The sequence below is a fragment of the Oryx dammah genome, unplaced genomic scaffold (assembly GCF_014754425.2).
Source record: "Oryx dammah isolate SB20612 unplaced genomic scaffold, SCBI_Odam_1.1 HiC_scaffold_9, whole genome shotgun sequence".
NCBI lineage: Eukaryota > Metazoa > Chordata > Mammalia > Artiodactyla > Bovidae > Oryx > Oryx dammah.
The window spans coordinates 17,814,306-17,835,677 of NW_024070193.1; the positions used below are offsets into that span (position 1 = coordinate 17,814,306).

At 40.3% G+C, this 21,372-nt stretch overlaps 1 protein-coding gene across 2 annotated transcripts in view; it reads right to left on the reverse strand.

Moving 5' to 3' along the window:
- Positions 1 to 1,805: 1,805 nt before the first annotated feature.
- The window catches only part of CFAP20DC (CFAP20 domain containing), a 263,974-nt gene continuing 244,407 nt past the window's right edge, over positions 1,806 to 21,372 (reverse strand). For both annotated transcript variants that reach the window (XM_040246530.1, XM_040246529.1), the window contains 2 exons: positions 16,479 to 16,573; positions 1,806 to 2,892 (listed from right to left, as the gene is read on the reverse strand). In XM_040246530.1, the coding sequence (XP_040102464.1) occupies positions 2,780 to 2,892; positions 16,479 to 16,573 (208 nt within the window). In that variant the 3' untranslated portion in view covers positions 1,806 to 2,779. The remainder of the gene's footprint in view (positions 2,893 to 16,478; positions 16,574 to 21,372) is intronic.

Genomic DNA, 21,372 nt, shown 5'->3' on the forward strand with positions numbered 1-21,372 from the left:
CTCGATAAAGGACAGAAATGGTATGGACCTAACAAAAGCAGAAGATATGAAGAAGTGGTGGCAAGAATACACAGAACTGTACAAAAAAGATCTCACGACACAGATAATAAAGAAGGTATGATCACTCACCTAGAGCCAGACATCCTGGAATATGAAGTCAAGAGGGCCTTAGAAAGCATCACTACAAACAAAGCTAGTGGAGGTCATGGATTTCCAGTTGAGCTCTTTCAAATCCTGAAAGATGATGCTGTCAAAGTGCTGCACTCAATATGCCAGTAAATTTGGAAAACTCAGCAGTGGTCACAGGACTGGAAAAGGTGTTTTCATTCCAATCCGAAAGAAAGGTAATGCCAAAGAATGCTCAAACTACCACACAATTGCACTCATCTCACATGCTTGTAAAGTAAAGCTCAAAATTCTCCAAACCAGACTTCAGCAATATGTGAACTGTGAAATTCCAGATGTTCAAGCTGGTTTTAGGAAAGGCAGAGGAACCAGAGAGCAAATTGCCAACATCCTCTGCATCATGGAAAAAGCAAGAGTTCCAGAAAAACATCTATTTCTGCTTTATTGACTATGCCAAAGCTTTTGACTGTGTGGATCACAATAAATTGTGGAAAAATTTTCAAGAGATGGGAATACCAGACCACCTGACCTGCCTCTTGAGAAACCTATACGCAGGTCAGGAAGCAACAGTTAGAACTGGACATGGAACAACAGACTGGTTCTAAACAGGAAAAGGAGTCCGTCAAGGCTGTATATTGTCACCCTGCTTATTTAACTTCTATTCAGAGTACATCATGAGAAACCCTGGGCTGGAAGAAGCACAAGCTGGAATCAAGATTGCCGGGAGAAATATCAATCACCTCAGATATGCAGATGACACCACCCTTATGGCAGAAAGTGAAGAGGAACTAAAAAGCCTCTTGATGAAAGTGAAAGTGGAGAGTGAAAAAGTTGGCTTAAAGTTCAACATTCAGAAAATGAAGATCATGGCATCTGGCCCCATCACTTCATGGGAAATAGATGGGGAAACAGTGGAAACAGTGTCAGAGTTTATTTTTGGGGGGCTCCAAAATCACTGCAGATGGTGATTGCAGCCATGAAATTAAAAGCCACTTACTCCTTGGAAGAAAAGTTATGACCAACCTAGATAGCATATTCAAAAGCAGAGACATTACTTTGCCAACAAAGGTCCATCTAGTCAAGGCTATGGTTTTTCCAGTGGTCATGTATGGATGTGAGAGTTGGACTGTGAAGAAAGCTGAGAGCCGAAGAATTGATGCTTTTGAACTGTGGTGTTGGGGAAGACTCTTGAGAGTCCCCTGGACTGCAAGGAGATCCAACCGGTTCATTCTGAAGGAGATCAGCCCTGGGATTTCTTTGGAAGGAATGATGCGAAAGCTGAAACTCCAGTACTTTGGCCACCTCATGCAAAGACCTGACTCATTAGAAAAGACTGATGCTGGGAGGGATGGGGGGCAGGAGGAGAAGGGGACGACAGAGGATGAGATGGCTGGATGGCATCACCGACTCGATGGACGTGAGTGAACTCTGGGAGATGGTGAAGGACAGGGAGGCCTGGCGTGCTTCGATTCATGTGGTCGCAAAGAGTCGGACATGACTGAGCGACTGAACTAAACTGAAATAATGTATAATCCTTTGAACATGAGCCCAAATGTACTCCTATAAAAAAAGAGCTCTTATTTCCTTTATCAAGCAACATTAAATGAAATTACAATATTGCCAATAAATCCAACTGTATACCAATAATTTTTCATTTCCAATGGTACTCATAAAATTTTTATTAAATAACAAAATATGCCTAATACAATAAGCTAATACAATAAGTATTTCCTTGAACTCAGTATTTATATTTTTGGCACACAATTCAAGGCTAGTCTACTTCAATTCAGGAAGCACGTGATTTTTTTCCCTTGTGATGGAATGAGCAGAGTTACAATGGCATAGTCTTCAAGACCAAAGGAAGTCTCCTCCATTTGTCCAGGTCTAAGTCACAGAAAGTGGTAAGGTATGTAGAGTGTTCAAATGGGTGTCTTCTTACTAAATACGGATCCACAGAGCTAGATTTGTATTCATAGATAATTTTTTAAAAAGCACAGAGCTAAGTAGCTGAAGTTATTAACAATGTTATGATCTTTGGCAAACTATGGATGAACGATAATGAAATGAAAATTGTGGGGCAAGTGCCAAAAAAAATATGATCATAAAGTCTGACTAATTCACAGTAATTCCTTTTCTAGAAGTCTAAGGAAAAGTAAATACCACCTAGGAATATTCTGGCAAAGAAAGTGGGTTAAGTAAAAAGAAGCAGTTTAAAAGGCATTCTTCTGACCATCATATTTTATTTTTAATACAAATAGGTAATAAAAGAAAAGGCATCTTTTAAATAAGTTTTCTGTGTATCAAGCCATCATTTACACATTAACACTGCAAAAATTTGAATAACTCTTAATTCATTTACATAAAAGTATATGAAGTAAACAATTATATATAGGATGAGAACCAGCAAAAAAGTAACAATTCAAAGTCCTACAGTCTTGTCTCTATATTAACTCCTTCACAGTTCTGAAAAGTCATACCCATCTACATAAAGAATGTAGGCAGTCCTAACATTGAACATTATGTACAAACTGACTTCATCTCTCTTAGTTCTTTCTGATCCTGTAGGCCTGCCGGAGACACACTTGTGACGCCAACTTAAGAGAATCAGAGCTGCTCCACCTGGGGGAGCCACCCTTGGCCCTGGAAGCAGGCGTTATACCAACTCGTAGTACTTCCCAGTTTGGGGATCAAAGTAACAGTTCAAACATGGGTCATACAGCAGAGCCAGCACCTCCTCATCCTCTTCCACACTCAGCTCCTCTTCACCTGTGGGGACGGGAAGCATAGTCATGTTAGCTGCTGGCCTCGCTGGGAATTCTTAAACTGCAACAGGGAAGGGCAAGGGAGCAGGAATCACCATTTGTCCTGGAGGACCATTCTCGTGTGGGCGGGATGTCAACGCTGGGAGGCAGGAGCGCTGTGGATGTGATGGCTCTATACTTGCCGTGTAAGATAGAGAAGAAATGGTGATCAGAGGGGCCAGATTCACTATAAAGCACGAGAAAAATGAGTGTGCAGAACTGGCAGGGAGGAGAAAGAACTAAAGAAGAGGGCCAAAGGACTAAAGAGTTATGCTAATTAGGGTTGAACGGGATTCAAAATTTGATTATCTTTGATTATCGCAGCTCTAGCCTTCTTCATGGGCTAGAGCTGCAGAAATGCCAAACAGTGCAAATGAAGTAATACAGTAAAGAGCTCAATCCCCATTCACACATCCTAAAAAGGCTACCACAGAAACATGAATTAAAATACTGTTTAGAAATATAAGCTGTGCAAAGCAAAGGACACATGAGGAAAACAATGTCAGATGATCTGTAATCGTATTGGTGGTAGCAGGTTGTGTCAGATTTGCTGGGAAAATGAACATGTCATATTTTTTTCCTGTGATAATTATTTAGATGATTTGGTTGCAGAGAATGCCTATTGCCTAAGTCATTAGCAAGGTTTGGTTGGTTTTCAAGAAATGAAAACAAAAACAAAAAGCTGTTTTACTAAAATGTTATGCTCAGCACTTGTGTACCTGATGCCACCACCAGCAAGCGAGTGCCCTCTGGACTTCTCAAAATATACAGGGTAGGAATTCAGAGGCTGGGAGAGCAAGACTTCCCTCAGCTGGAGACTCCCAGAGCAGGCTCAGGAAGGAGGAGGTGATGAAGACACTACCCCTCTTTTTTCTTAGCATGGGCTACTACGGACCAAAGAAAACCAAACCTCTGGCCTGCAAGCTCACCAGGTCAGCTTTGGATAGGGAATGGATGGTGGGCATGGGCATGGCTGGCCTATAGTAGAGACTCCGTAAATACTGAGCCCTTTAGAAAGGGTGAATCAGTGACTGTGAAACAAAATCTGTGGTCTTAAGTGTCCTGCCCATGAAAACAAAAGCAGCTACTAAAGATTAATGAAGAGTTAACTGGGTGTGGCTAAGAGCACCCCTGGGCTCTGGAATCCAAGGAAGTTGGGGATGGATGGAAGAGCGCTGTTCACAACCCAAATGCCCTTCAGCTCAGTTCAGTCACTCAGTTGTGTCCGACTCTTTGTGACCCCATGAACCGCAGCACGCCAGGCCTCCCTGTCCATCACCAACTCCCAGAGTTTACTCAAACTCATGTCCACTGAGTTTTATGTGTGCGCTAGTCACGCAGTTGTGTCTGACTCTTTGTGACCCCATGGACTGTAGCCTGCCAGGCTCCTCTGTTCATGGGATTCTCCAGGCAAGAATACTGGAGTGAGTTGCCATGTCTTTCTTCAGGGGATCTTCCTGATTCAGGCATCGAACCTGGGTTTCCAACATTGCAGGCAGATTCTTTACCATGTGAGCTACCAGGGAAGCCCTATTAGTTTTATACAGGATATTATAATCAATTCAGCTTTAAATAAAAAGCTCTTATACTCAAAATCATGTATTTTTCAAAAAAGTAAAATAACACTCATTTTTTCCCATCAGGTGTGATATTAAAACCACATATCACTGTGGTAAATAATTATAAGTCAAATTATCTTGAAGACCTGCCATCTGATGTCTTGTTTTTACTGCATCAAACGCTGGGGGAAAGTCTGATCTCTGGCACATAAGAGTTATACACTATATAATTGTTTAGTGCATTCTGTGCTTGCAGTTTTCAAAAAGATAAAATTTTAAGCTGGTGTTATCAAATCAGAAAACTCAAAACATTTTAGTTAGTCAGGAATCTTTTAAGATGAAAGTAACTATTGTAATGGGCCATGGGTCTTTATCACCCAACTGCAAAGGGATCAAGGTGGATCCAATTCATTAGTAGAGATTTGGCTATATAATGCATGCAAACTGAAGCAGTAACTGGTATATAAGTGCATTTGTTCCAATACATATCACTATAGACCTGGCATTTCATGCATTATAACCATGGGTCTAAGAGGGGTTTCATGGTTTTTAGTTCAAAAGCTTTCAGTTCAGTCACTTAATCATATTTGACTCTGGGACCCCACGGACTGCAGCATGCCAGGCTTCCCTGTCCATCACCAACTCCAGAGTTTATTCAAACTCATGTCCATCGAGTTGGTGATGCCATCCAACCATCCCGTCCTCTGTTGTGCCCTTCTCCTCTCGCCTTCAATCTTTCCCACTATCAGGGTCTTTTCAAATGAGTCAGTTCTTCACATCAGGTGGCCAAAGTATTGGAGTTTCAGCTTCAGCATCAGTCCTTCCAATGAATATTCAGGACTGATTTCCTTTAGGATGGGCTGGTTTGATATCCTTACAGTCCAAAGGACTCTCAAGAGTCTTCTTCAGTACCACAGTTCAAAAGCATCAATTCTTTGGCACTCAGCTTTCTTTATGGTCCAACTCTCACATCCATACATGACTACTGGAAAAACCATAGGTTTGACAAGATGGACCTTTGTTGGCAAAGGAATGTCTCTGCTTTTTAATATGCTGTCTAGGTTGGTCATAGCTTCTTTTCCAAGGAGCAAGCATCTTTTAATTTCATGGCTGCAGTCGCCATCTGCAGTGATTTTGGAGCCCCCCAAAGTAAAGTGTCTCACTGTTTCCATTGTTTCCCCATCATTTGCCATGAAATGATGGGACTGGATGCCATGATCTTCGTTTTCTGAATGTTGAGTTTTAAGCCAACAAAAGCTTTAAATGGGTGAATTTTAAACCTCTACCAACTATGACATTCATACAAAAATTGGGTGATATTATGTATACTTTTATACTGAAATAAGTGTTTTAAACTTGCATAAAAGGTTTTGTTTTCATTATAACTTAATTTTCAAAGCCTCCAACTTATATCATTTTGTCACTGTAATCTCTATGTAATGAAATTATCATATTGTTAAGCAATTACGAGTATGATGTCAAGCAATGGGAAATGTTTTGAAAGGTAATTATTGTGCATGGGTATAGGGTAATTTTCAATTATATTCTTGGATAGCACATAGTTTGTTTTTCTCCCAAATGCTAAATTGCTCTATTTAAAGACTGGCTACAGAAACTCTAAAAGGACAAATTAAGAAATAAAATTCTCTGCTACCAGAGCAAAAGCATCTGGACAGGGGTCCAAATTACGTTTTTACTCTTCTTCACATAATAAAGCCATTACTAGTGAACTAAAATTGCCTTTCAGATAATAATATATTTACAAACTTTCAGCTTCATCCACTTTGAAGTCGGTTAACAGCAATAACAGAAGGAAAACCAATGGAGCCAGACCAAACACAGCAATATTAGCTGCCCTCCCCTTGGTTAGATCAATGTGAGCAAATAATTCCTCTAGCTCACCTTCTGAAAGTCAATTAATATAAATGCTTAATTATCTATATTTGAGGCATTTTAACTGTAGATAATAGAAAACCTATATGCACAAGCTCAGTCTTCAAGCTTGAAAATAAATGATGTGGCACCAGTTTGTCAGATTTAAAATCTCTCAGTCAAGACATTATACTTGATTTTTGATTTTCTGACGCTGCCATCTAGAATTTTTTTTAACAAGTTAATGCATTTTCTCTCTTATAGATCTTGAGAACTGATTGACTGTATTTTTATGTGCATACCAATACACTATGGTTTAGACAATTCAATGGTGGGGGATCACCACTGGGAACAGGCAGCCTTAGGATCAATAAAGATGACATTTTAGATACTATTCTGCTGAGGACCAGGTGCTGGCAAACTCTTCCATCAACTTCTATCACAGTAAGGCAGAATTACCTTTCACTAAAACTCGAGAAAGTGAACTGTTGCGATCTGCTTCTCAGCAAACATGTGCCCTCAAATGAGAGAAAGGTAAATGGCCGAAAATGCAATAAAAAGATGAAAAGGTACTTTCTTCTATTAGCAAGCTGTATTGTCTTTTTGGGAAGGCAAATGATATGCTAACATTATAGTTCAGGTTTCATTTGGGAAATAAGTACATCACTCATTTTGTAAAATCTGGTGGCTATATTTTACTTGGAACATGCCATTTAAAAGAACCAGTTGAAAAATTTGGATGACTACTTAGGAATTTCGGCAATTTCACTCTTTCCAGGTAGTCTCTACTTATGTGATTCAAATGTGAACTTGTGTATCAAAGCATCATGTTGTCACCTTAAACTTACATAATGTGACATGTCAACTATATAGTAATAAAGCTGGGGAAAATCTCACAAAACATATATGCACTTGTAAATGTGTGGCTTACCACTCTGAATGCTTTCTGTTGCATGTGAAGGAAGGTCCCTAGTCAGACTACTGAGCTCTGAAGCCTACAAATCCCATAAGAGTCTCCAGTGCCTGATTTCAGACAAGGTGGCAGTGCTGCAGACAGGTGGAAGTGCATCCCAATTCCAGCAATGGAATTGAGGACCACACCCTGGGTCAAGACCCTTCTGTTGTACACCTGGGGAACAAATAGGTGTGGGTGGTTCTGGAAGAGGGAGAGAGCCTCAGACAGCCATTGGTGTGTTCACTTCTCTGCTAGAGGGTTCACGTCCAGTGTGCCACGAAAGAAGACATTTCTTTGTATAGTGTCTCCCCCCCATCTAATCATAGGAAAATGGGACAGAGCGCTGGGTACAAAGCAGGCACTTAATGCTGGCTTCTATTACTACTCTGATTGGCAATATTGCTTTTTTTGGCAGAGGGTGGGTGGGGGGAAGTTCTCCTTTGCATTTTAAATAAATCTTCAAGATATATGGAAGATCCAAAGAGTAGACCAAGTGATCCTCCTGTTTCCCATAGGCAGAAGATTCACTCATTCTACTCATCAAGCATTTATGGAGCATTTACAATGTCCTATGGGTTCCCTGGGGGTTTAGATGGTAAAGAATTTGCCTGCAATGCAGGAGACCCAGATTCAATCCCTGGGCTGGGAAGTTCCCCTGGAGAAGGAAATGGCAACACACTCCAATATTCTTACCTGGAGAATTCCATGGACAGAAGAGCCTGGTGGGTTACAGTCCATGGGACCACTAAGAGTTGGACACAACTGAGCGACTAACACATGTGCCATGTTAAACACTGTGGGTACCATGGCTGTTCAATGAAGCAAGATGTCTGGTGAGATAACTAATAAAACAGATTTTGGAAGACTGTTTTTAGATTCAAGGTATTAGGTAAATGTCAAATAACTTCATGGTGGGAAATAGGACTATGAAAGGATTCCTCTGTTGGACCCAGGACAGGTGGCCATGCTCCCCTCTCTCTGGGTAGCTGGGAGGCATCATGAAATTTCTATAAATTATTTACCAGTAATTTGGATATTATATGCATAAAATAAGTGTGCATGAGTGCTAAGTCGCTTCAGTCATGTCCAACTCTTTGCAACCCTATGAACTGTAGCCCACCAATCTCCTCTGTCCATGGGATTCTCCAAACAAGAATACTGAAGTGGGTAGCCATTCCCTTCTCCAGGGGATCTTCCTGACACAACCTCCTGAGGCTCCTGCATTGTAAGCAGATTCTTAACTGCATCTGCTGCCTATTTGTGACTTGTGGAAGAATAATTAATGTTCATAAAGGAACATCTTCTGTGGCTCTGCTGAACAAAAGGTACAAGGATGTTATTTTCATGAGACCCTGGCAACTCTAAAAGGTCTTCACTCAAAATCCACGGAAACTGTAAAAAAGGTTTACAGGCCCGAAGAGAGAGGCATTATTATTCCATTTTGGAACTGGTAAGCATGAATAATTTAAGGGTCATATCTGTAAAGGAACAAATGTCAAAAACAAATTGACAACTATTTTTCAGGCAGTCTGGTTCATTTTCAAAAGGTCAGTTTGGTAGTTTTCTTGAGTAAGTTCTGAAATCTTAACTTCCCATTTTTAACATTTTCCATGGTCTCCAGGAAAACACATTTTTAGGAAGTGTTAAGGGCACCCGTGCCCATGGTGATTGATATTCGGCAAGTGTGTTGTGGCCCAAGAGGAACAGCTGACAGCTGCCTGCTTCTCCATCCAGTCGAATGGCACAGAGCTCAGTGTTATTCCTGCCGGCTGGTTGCTCTGCTGGGAGCTGGGCTGTTCACTTCATGGCAGAATTCACACACTTGAGACATTCTGGCCAAACAGAAACTGTGGAATCGGTACTGAATGAAGAAGGGGCTCCGGGGCCTGTATAATGCATGTGTTTACTTCTGTATGGCCTGGGGCAAGTATTCCAGAGTTGTCTGTTGGTCAGGCCATCTTCCTGTTATGCCACTAGCTGCACAGGTACATCTCAGCCTCTCAATCTCTGATGGACGTGGTGGTTCATCACATCAGTCTCCTGCTTTAAGTCCCAGGGTTCATGTGTAAAAGGGGGTAACAATAGTACCTACATATCTGTAGGCTAATTCTGAAATTAAAGTGTACATGGAGGCCTGGGTCAAGGAAGGTGAAATAAATGTTTTTGTTATTTTCACCTGAGAAGTCTGAAGATGGAAGAGACTCTTTCCTTGTGAATCAGTCTTCAAAATTACCTTCATGTCCCAGTGTGATGGTTCTTCAGAAAGGCACTGCTGTGGAAGAAACTTGGACCCAAATTCTAACTCTGATTGAGCATTTGACCTTGGGCAAGGTTACACTGAGGGCAATGGACTACATCGGTGTTTTTAACTGATTCATTAGGGCCCCACGGCAGGGTTCTGAGACCCTAACTCGCATTCAGTCAGAGAGGTTCTACTTGTAACTACTTTACATATTGGGATTTCAGATGAGATTTCATTTGACAGAAAAGTCTCTTCACTGCTTACACATAAAGAGCCACTGCCTCCGGTAACCTACAACTGTTTGAACTGCTACAGTGTAAGGGTAAGTTCAATACTCGAATTGTTCCATTTTACAGATAAACCAAAAAACTGGGACTGAGGAAAAGTTGGATTTCAATTAACTACCTTGATTTTCTTTCTTTCAAGGTTATTGTTACAAGAAATTACCAGTTGGATGACATTTCTCTCCCTCTTTCCCTCCCTTTTTCCTTTCCTGTGTTCTAAGGAGAACCCGGAGTATCTATTATAAAGTATACCAGAAATTGCACAGGTACTAGGGATCTAGGGGTGCGTAAACTGACAGTCTCTGCTTTTAAAAACTCTTAAGACTACCTGGGAAAAAAGACAATAAACAAGTAAATGAATCATGAGTTACAAACTGTGAAAAGGCTGTGATAAAAAGGCACAGGGTAAAGTGAGAGACTGACTGACTCATAAGATTGTCTAGAGAGGTCTTTGAGAAGGTGGGCCCAGCAACCACCCAGGCCCGTCAGTCCCACACTGGAGTCATTCTGCTCTTCATTCGGCCCCTCACTCCCTTGGCCTTGCCCTATATCTGGTCAACATGGTAAGTGCACCCCTTGGGGACCCACCCTGCTAGAGGGAGTGTGGCCACCAGTTATTTGCTACAAGACTGCATAGGATGGGGAGGCAGGGCTGCAACAGGTGGCCAGAGATCTGCCTTTTCTTTTTCCCCTGAAAGAACTTAGCTACTCAGCCCTTGAGATATTTTCATTTGCATTCTTGTAGATTAGGAACTCTCAACAGAAAAGTTATTTTTTAGTTGCTGGTTTTATATACAGTATTTTTTGATTAGGTAATTTATTTATTTGGTTTTCAATCAAAAAAGGTGGCCTAGAGGAGCAACCCCACGTCCCAGGAGTGGTGGCTTTGTGGGGGCAGGAGGGCCGAGAGGAGCTAATCCACATTCAAGGTCAGGAGCGGTGACCTTGTCCAAGGTAAGGAGCAGTGGCAGCACTTTGCTGGAGCAGCCGTGAAGAGATAGCCCACGTCCAAGGTAAGAGAAACCCAAATGAGACGGTAGGTGTTGCGAGAGGGCACCAGAGGGCAGATACACGGAAACCATAATCACAGAAAACTAGCCAATCTGATCACACGGATCACAGCCTTGTCTAACTCAATGAAACTAAGCCATGCCATGTGGGGCCACCCAAGATGGACAAGTCACGGTGGAGAGGTCTGACAAAATGTGGTCCACTAGAGAAGGGAATGGCAAACCACTTCAGTATTCTTGCTTTGAGAACCCCATGAACAGTATGAAAAGGCAAAATGATTGGATACTGAAAGAGGAACTCCCCAGGTCGGTAGGTGGCCAATATACTGCAGGATATCAGTGGAGAAATAACTCCAGAAAGAATGAAGGGAAGGAGCCAAAGCAAAAACAATACCCAGTTGTGAATGTGACTAGTGATAGAAGCAAGGTTCAATGCTGTAAAGAGCAATATGCATAGGAACCTGGAATGTTAGGTCCATGAATCAAGGCAAATTGGAAGTGGTCAAACAGGAGATGGCAAGAGTGAACGTCAACATTCTAGGAATCAGCAAATTAAAATGGACTAGAATGGGTGAATTTAACTCAGATGACCATTATATCCCTTAGAAGAAATGGAGCAGGCATCATGGTCAACAAGAGTCCGAAATGCAGTACTTGCAAGCAATCTCAAAAATGACAGAATGATCTCTGTTCGTTCCAAGGCAAACCATTCAATAATCATGATGATCAATGCCTATGCCCTAACCAGGAACGCTGAAGAAGCTGAATGGTTCTATGAAGACCTACAAGACCTTTTAGAACTAACACCCAAAAAAGATGTCCTTTTCATTAGAGGGGACTAGAAAGCAAAAATAGGAAGTCAAGAAACACCAAGAGTAACAGGCAAATTTGGCCTTGGAATATGGAATGAAGCAGGGCAAAGTCTAATAGAGTTCTGCCAAGAAAATGCACTGGTCGTAGCAAACACACAACAACACAAGAGAAGACTCTACACATGGACATCACCAGATGGTCAACACCGAAATCAGACGATTATATTCTTTGCAGCCAAAGATGGAGAAATTCTATACAGTCAGCAAAAACAAGACAGGGAGCTGACTGTGGCTCAGATCATGAACTCCTTATTGCCAAATTTGGACTTCAATTGAAGAAAGTAGGGAAAACCACTAGACCATTCAGGTATGACCTAAATCAAATCCCTGATGATTATACAGTGGAAGTGAGAAATAGATTTAAGGGCCTAGATCTGATAGATAGAGTACCTGATGAACCATAGACGGAGGTTCATGACATTGTACAGGAGACAGGGATCAAGACCATCCCCATGGAAAAGAAATGCAAAAAAGCAAAATGGCTGTCTGAGGAGGCCTTACAAATAGCTGTGAAAAGAGGAGAAGCGAAAAGCAAAGGAGAAAAGGAAAGATATTCCCATTTGAGTGCAGAGTTCCAAAGAATAGCAAGGAGAGATAAGAAAGCCTTCCTCAGCAATCAATGCAAAGAAATAGAGGAAAACAATAGAATGGGAAAGACTACAGATCTCTTCAAGAAAATTAGAGATACCAAGGGAACATTTCATGCAAAGATGGGCTCGACAAAGGACAAAAATGGTATGGACTTAACAAAAGCAGAAGATATTAAGAAGAGGTGGCAAGAATACACAGAAGAACTGTACAAAAAAGATCTTCACGACCCAGATAATCACAATGGTGTGATCACTCACCTAGAGCCAGACATCCTGGAATGTAAAGTCAAGTGAGCCTTAGAAAGCATCACTACGAACAAAGCTAGTGGAGGTCATGGATTTCCAGTTGAGCTCTTTCAAATCCTGAAAGATGATGCTGTGAAAGTGCTGCACTCAATATGCCAGCAAATCTGGAAGACTTAGCAGTGGCCACAGGACTGGAAAAAGGTCAGATTTCATTCCAATCCCAAAGAAAGGCAATGCCAAAGAATGCTCAAACTACCACACAATTGCACTCATCTCACATGCTAGTAAAGTCATGCTCCAAATTCTCCAAGCCAGGCTTCAGCAATACGTGAACTGGGAACTTCCAAATGTTCAAGCTGGTTTTAGGAAAGGCAGAGGAACCAGAGAGCAAACTGCCAACATCCTCTGCATCATGGAAAAAGCAAGAGAGTTCCAGAAAAACATCTATTTTTGCTTTATTGACCATGCCAAAGCCTTTGACTGTGTGGATCACAAGAAACTGTGGAAAATTCTGAAAGAGATGGGAATACCAAACCACTTGACCTGCCTCTTGAGAAACCTGTATGCAGGTCAGAAAGCAACAGTTAGAACTGAACATGGAACAACAGACTGGTTCCAAACAGGAAAAGGAGTACATCAAGGCTGTATATTGTCACCCTGCTTATTTAACTTATATGCAAAGTAGATCATGAGAAACACTGGGATGGAAGAAGCACAGGTTGGAATCAAGATTGCTGGGAGAAATATCAATCACCTCAGATATGCAAATGACACCACCCTTATGGCAGGAAGTGAAGAGGAACTAAAAAGCCTCTTGATGAAAGTGAAAGAGGAGAGTGAAAAAGTTGGCTTAAAGCTCACCATTCAGAAAATGAAGATCATGGCATCTGGTCCCATCACTTCATGGGAAATAGATGGGGAAACAGTGGAAACAGTGTCAAACTTTATTTTTGGGGGCTCCAAAATCACTGCAGATGGTGACTGCAGCCATGAAATTAAAAGCCACTTACTCCTTGGAAGGAAAGTTATGACCCACCTAGATAGCATATTAAAAAGCAGAGATATTACTTTGCCAACAAGGGTCCGTCTAGTCAAGGCTATGGTTTTTCCAGTGGTCATGTATGGATGTGAGAGTTGGTCTGTGAAGAAAGCTGAGCGCTGAAGAATTGATGCTTTTGAACTGTGGTGCTGGAGAAGACTCTTGAGAGTCCCTTGGACTGCAAGGAGATCCAACCAGTCCATCCTATAGGAGACCAGTCCTGGGTGTTCTTTGGAAGGACTGATGCTGAGGCTGAAACTCCAATACTTTGGCCCCCTCATGCAAAGAGTTGACTCATTGGAAAAGACCCTGATGCTGGGAGGGATTGGGGGCAGGAGGAGAAGGGGACAACAGAGGATGAGATTTCTGGATGGCATCACCGACTTGATGCACATGAGTTTGGGTGAACTCCGGGAGTTGGTGATGGACAGACAGGCCTGGTGTGCTGCGATTCATGGGGTCGCAAAAAGGCAGACACGACTGAGTGAGTGAACTGAACTGAAACCAAAAAAAATTAAAAAGTGAAAACAGTGGTTGGGCTCTGGGGCCAGGCTGCTTGTATTTCAATCCCAGCTCTGCCTATGACTAACCTTGGGCAAACTAGTCAAGGGCTCCTATTCTCAGTTTCTCCGGCTGTAAAAATAACAACTGCATATACAAAAATAGTATCTTTCTCATTGTGGTGCTGTGAGGACTGATTTTTTTTTTTTACATTTTTTTATAAGTGAAGTATAGTGATTTACAATGCTGTGTTAGTTTCTGGTGCACAGTGATTCAGACATATATATGTATATAAACATCTATATATATATATATTCTTTTTCAAATTCCTTTCTATTATAGTTTATTGTAAGACAATGAATATAATTCCCTGCCTATAGAGTAAGACCTTGTTGTTAATCTATTTTATATACAGTAGTTTTTATATGTTAATCCCAAACTCCTAATTTACCCCCTACCCCTTTGGTTAACCCTAAGTTTGTTTTTTTTGTGTCTGTGAGACTGTTTGTTTTGTAAATAGTTCATTTGTATCAAATTTTAGATTCCACATATAAGTGACATCATACAATACTTGTCTTTGAGTGACTTACTTTTGAGGACTGAATCAACCACCGAGCACAGTGTCTGGCATATATTAAATGCTAAGTTAATAATTAATGATAAAGACTGAGCAACAGGTACCTAGGAAGATTCCCAGACTGCCACACCTGTGTGGCCACCTCCTTCTGATGATACATACCTGAGCTTGAGCCCAGTATTTTTCTTTGACAAACATTTTATAAGAACAGACGGAAACAAGTTCAGTGCATGCTGTGTTGTATAAAATGAAGCCAATGGCATGCAAAGATTAAGCAAATAACAAACTCTACTTTTTGATGGTCTTAATTAGCTACAAACTATCTAAGCCTATCAGAAAAGGGAAAGGCTCAGAAATGGAAATCTAGGGTGACAGGGATAAGGGGTGCCAGATCTGGTTAACATTGGCCAGAACGTTTCTACAGTCCTCTGAATATAATGTGTTTCTTTGTCTTCGATGTAAGTTCTATTTACCTTCAACATAATTTGAGCCCCTGCTGTCAAGACATCACTTTGCAAAGGCGACTTTAAGACATCCTTTTGGCCACTTGTCAGCACCATAGGTCTTCGGTGCCTCTGCTTAAGGACCACATTCTCAGTTCCTGTGGCTTATTCAGGACACTTAACATATTATTTGTCCCCTCACAGCAAGGTCTCCTCCTGACAGCCAAGATTCTGTTTTTCTGTCATAAGTAATTATAAACATGCACCTCTAAAAAGAGTCTCAATTTGAGGGGCATCATCTCTTTCAGACAATAAATCACAGTGACACTGCCATCACTTGGGCGGCCAAAATGCACAACTCAGATGTATCAGCTCTCACTCTGGATTCTCCGTACCTGAAGAGAAATGGGATGCTCCACTTTTTTTCCCTGGGGCAGTTAGGGAAAAAAATAAAACTGGCAACTTTGTTAGAATAATTTATCCTGGTTTCAGTTCCTTTTTTTTTTTTTAGGAGACTATAGACAGAGGGCACCCATCTTTACAATCCAACTTGGAAAACAATCTCAGGGAGTCCCACTCTGATGTTGTCTGTCACTCTGATTATGCATTTTAGATCTCTCCCCACCCCTCCCATCTCAAGCCCTCTGATTCCACTAAAGATTCTTTCCTGTTCCTCCTCTACAACGCTCCTGACAGTCACGTTCCCTGCTCACAGTCAGAATCTAAACAGTTCATCTTAGAGGCTCTCATCAACAAAGAGAACCCCAGGCAAATTTTCATTCCTGCTTCCTTTGAATTTTTCCATTACTAATACAACCCATTATAGCTCCATGTCAACCTCTGCTTTAATAAAAAGGCTGTATCTCTGTATTAACAAAAACATGGAATATTTGGTCTGCCTTGTAACAGTACTAACAGCTGGCATTTTGTAGGCGTTATTCCAAACGTTTCATATACAGTACACCTCACTGAATCTTCATGAAAAGCTTGCAGGTGGGCACCATCTATTATTAGTCTTATTTTATAAAACTGAAATTCATAAAAGTCACACAGCAGGAATTGCTAGAGCTGGAATTCAGATGAAGGTCAATTTGACACCAAAGCCATGCTCTTATGCTTTAAATTATATTTTGCCCAGGGATTAACCTTCAGGAGAACAAGAACAATTTCTCTTTTAAATTCCTTTTAGTTGCAAAGAACCTATCACCCTATAAAATGAGGCACAGATTACCTCATTTTCAATGCGTGAGTCTAAGTGATTATCATTTAATAAAAATAGTGGAATCTCAAAGTGATTGATTTTCTCTATTTATAGTTAATTATTTTTATTTTTTTATGCTTGGCATTTTTCATATTCCCACCTTGAACACTCAAGCTTCCAGAAGAATCCTGATGCCGCTCTGCGGACTGGTGACTGGGAGGAACAATCGGTGGGCTCAGCATATTTAACCAGTCCCTAAAAAGAAAAGAAGAAAAAAATGAACCACATGTTTGTAATTCCATATATATAGATTTTTACCTTTCCCCTAGATTTTTAACTCCCTGGGGCTTCCACAAAGAAACATTTTTCCTCCTTCATACTTCGGAAAATAAGATGTCCAGAAATTAATATTCAGTTTTATAAATCTGTAAATGTAAAGTCAGTTACTTCACTAAATATTGTTCAATAAACATACCCATCTTAATGATGACCACTGTTCCTTTGAAAAACACAGTATTCATCTTCAACTATAGCACAGCTCCTCTCACCTGAGAAACTTATTTAAACAAGTCAGAAGAAATACAGAGATAAAGCTCCTTAGGACCTTTGCATAAGAAAGCCTGACAAAGCCACCAGTCACATGTCATGGATGACAAGAATTCACTCAAGAGAAGTTAGTCTTGGAGCTGTCTGGACCAGCCATGATGGTGGGAGCTGGTATGCATTTACTCCAGGGGAGGGCAAAAGAGGAGGCAGGGGAGGGCAAAAGAGGACAGAGAGGACCATTGGGCCCTTGAATGGCTCAATACTTGAGTTCTCCCAGTGTGAATGGGGGCAAAACCACTCCAAAAAGCACCTCCTACATTCCTCGTCCCTCTGCCTACAACTTCCAACCTCATTTCCCAGTCTCTTTACTTTCCTTCTTTCCATTCTTCTGTCTCCCTGTTCCTCTAGCAGATGCCTGGGTGGGGGCGATGCAAGTTGGCGACACTTGGAAGGTATGTCACCTTGTGTTCTAATTCAAGCCTTTCTCATCTCTAAACTTGCTACTGAGCTTCCTCGTGGGAACAGAGCATGAAAGGGAATGAGAAGGATTTTCCAAAGTGAATTCTGTTGCTCGCATTGATGTTAGCACTCTGTATCATTGACCTTGTTCTTCTCAAAGGGGACATGTCCTCATGACCCCAAATTTTCTTTCTAAATTTCTGCATTTCCTGCTGTCTTTGTCTACAATGGGAGAGAGTTCCAACAAGAAACTAAGAGGGCTGGCTCCCCATGCCAATCCTGGCCCCATGTTTCCTAAATGTAAGAACTTCGCCAAGTCACTTATAACATCACTAGGCCTTATCTATAAAAAAAGAGATAATTGTTACTCAAGTTTTTTTTTGGTTAAGATTAAATGAAAAAAACAAAAAGGATGAAAAACATTTGGTGTGGATCTGGGTACAGAGCTGCACTCAAAAAATTTCAGCTATGACTAATACCATCTTCATTATCAATGGAGTTAACAGAATGGCTTTACCTACAATGATAAACCAAGGCAAGACTGGATTCTGTTAGAATTAAACCAGCAAAGAACTGTAGAATGATTTCAAGTCTGTACAATAGAGGTTTTCTTTGCAAGTTGTTTACTCTTCTTGTATAAAAAGTATCTTAATGTAAAAATTATCCAGTTCATATTTGTATTATCTTAAGATACTTTTGCTCACTCTTCACCTTAGCTACTACCAGGCTATGGCTAGTGAAATAAGCAAAGTGAGTTTGCTGTGAAACTGAATTTCAAAATAATACATTAAAGACACCAGAAAGGATTTGTCACAGATTTCCAAGCTAATGGGGCATTTTCTGATAAGCACCTTTTATTTAGTCCATTTAATTATAGCTGACCAAAAAATTCCTACATTGTAGAAAATTACAAGGTCACATACAAATTACCAGCCCAGCGACCTCATTACTTGTTAAGAGAGATGGAGAGGAAGGATGAACAGGAGAAAAATAACCCCCTAAGCGACAAATTAGAAACTTGACACAATGGCTGTAGTAGCTTCTAGCCATGGTCCATGGACATCCAGGAAAAAGTAGATGCTATAAAAGGTAAGACATTATTTCTTAGGCCAATGTTGCTTTTTTTTTTTTTGTCAGCAGTAGCTATAAAAAGTAGAGTTACTCTTTTTGTGATTTTTTTTTGTGTGTGTGTGTGCTTGTTTTAAAGTAACTTCAGGGACTTCCCTGGCAGTCCAGTGGTTAAGCCTTTGCCTTCCAATACAGGGGGTGCAGGTTTAATTTCTGTTTGGAGCGCTCAGATTGCCCAAATGCCAAAAAATAAAAACAGAAGCAATATTGTAACAAATTCAATAAAGACTTTAAAAATGGTCACATCGAAAAAAAAATCTTATCATGCTGAGGTTTGACAGAAAACAACAAAATTCTGTAAAGCAATTATCCTTCAATAAAAAAATAAATTAAAAAAATACCTTAAAGTAATTTCAGATTTATAGAAAAGGTTCAATAATAGTACAGAGAACTATATCATCCTTCACACAGACTCTCCAATTTAAACATTTGGTCACATTTGCTATCTATCTATCTATCATCATCTCTCTATCAAGGGTTGGTAAAGTATGCCCATGGGCCACATCTGGCCCACTGCCTGCTTTTATAAGACCTGTAAAACAAAAATAGTTTTTATATATTTTAATGGTTGAAAACATTAAAATAGTAATGTTTTGTGATACATGGAATTTATATAAAATTCACATTTCAGTGTCCATAAATAAAGTTTCATTGGAATACAGCCATGTTCATCAGTTTATGTACCATCTATGACAGCTTTTGTGCTATGATTCAGAGTTTAAATATTTGTTATCCGGCATTTTACAGAAAATGTTTGATGGCCCCCGATCTATAACCATGAGCTCATATTGATTTCTCTAATACTAATATAATACCGCAGAGTTATTTCATCTTTCCCTTTTCTGTATTTGTAACTCCCTTCTGACACTTAGAAAACTGCCTTCCATTAGCCTCAGTATATTTACTTATTTTCTGGAGTACAGAACACACCAAAAGTAGTGTCTGAATTGTTAAGCAAACAAAACAGCCAATAAACCCACCAAACCTACTCTCTAAAATTCTGTTTATGGGTCTTTTTATCTTTAGTCAAAATACCATGTTCAAAATTTACTTACACTAGTACTTTTTTTTTTACTATTATTTTTATTAGTAGTATAAACTAATACTACTAATAAAAATAGTATTTTTTATAAATGTTTTTTATAAACATTGCTAATATGAGTAGTATTAGACCATTATTATCATATTATTAATATTATTTTAATTAATTTTAATTGGAGAATAATTACTTTACAATCTTGTGGTGGTTTTTGCCATGCATCAACATGAAATCTGCCACATGTATACATGTGTCCCCCAACCTACCACTTCAGTGTGGTTATATTATTCATTTGAAATACAGCTAGTGTCATTTGCTTCTGTTTGTATTATATTTTAGGTCTTTCCCCTTGATTTTTATTACTTTTGCTGCGAGTATGTATTAAAATATTAATAGTTCAAAAGTCAACATTCACAGAAAGACCCAGTTAACAGATTTCTCTCATCCCTTCCAGTTTGTTTCTATCCCCTCATCACTTAAACACCATCCCCAACCACTCCTCCAGAGGTAATCAATTTCATTAGTTCTGGTATCTCTACCTTTCTTTTTGCAAAAATTCAGCTGATACACACCTATTTTTCCATTCCTCTTCTTTCTAATGCAAAAGGTACAATACTATAATCACTCTTTTGCACTTTCATTTTTTTTCCAACTTAAAATGTAACTGGAAATTATTCATACCAATTCACAGAGAATGTCCTTTTTTTTTTTTTTAAACAGCTGCACAGTACTCACAGTTGTGTGTGTGTGTGTTCAGTCATGTTTGAGTCTCTGCGACCCTATGGATTACAGCCCACTAACACTATGTGTGAAGAGTTGACTCATTGGAAAAGACTCTGATGCTGGGAGGGTTTGGGGGCAGGAGGAGAAGGGGATGACAGAGGATGAGATGGCTGGATGGCATCACTGACTCGATGGACCTTGAGCCTGAGTGAACTCCAGGAGTTGGTGATGGACAGGGAGGCCTGGCGTGCTGCCATTCATGGGGTCGCAGAGAGTCGGACACGACTGAGCGACTGAACTGAACTGAACTGACTAACCACTATGTTCCTTTGTCCCTGGATGGCAAGAATACTGGAGTGGGCCATTTCCTTCTCCAGGGGATCTTCCCAACCCAGAGATCGAACCTGTGTCTCCTGGGTCTCCTCCACTGGCAGGCAGATTCTTTACCACTGAGCCACCTTGGAAACCCACTCCACGATGTGGCATACATTTATTTCACCACTCTCCTTCCTTTGGGCAGGTTTTAAATATTTTGTGATTATTGCAATTCATGCTATAATGAATAACTTTGGGCATTTTTATTTTTGTATACTTGAAGATACATCTTCAAGGTAAATTGCTGGAAGTGGGATTACTGCAACAAAAGGTAAATGCATACTCGGCTTTGTTAGATACTGACAAATTTTCTTCACAAGGATTGTACCCTTCAGCATTCCCACCAGTAACATCTGAGAGTGCTCATTTCCCAAAGACATGTCACAATACTATGTAGTCAAGTTTTTATGCTTTCCAATTTGAGAGATAAGAACTAATATCTTATTTAATAATTTCATTTTTTAAAGAGCAATCTCTTTTTATGGGGTGACTTGTTAATAAGCAGAAATGTGTAATCTAGCACCTATACCTTACATGTTTATATTTTTATAGGAGATATTTAATGCTAAGTCATTGTTTTGACCCTTGATCCATTCATTTAAGCCTCTGTCTTCTCAGAAGCAGGCCACAAACATCTAGGGATGGGGGAGTGTCGGTTCAGGCTCACTCACACAGGTCGAACCCTAGCTCAGTTCTGACCTGTGTCCTTGGCCTGCCTCTCACTCTGGCTACCTGTGGGCTGGGGAGTGTCAGTCCAGGCTCACTCACACAGGTGGAGCCCTGG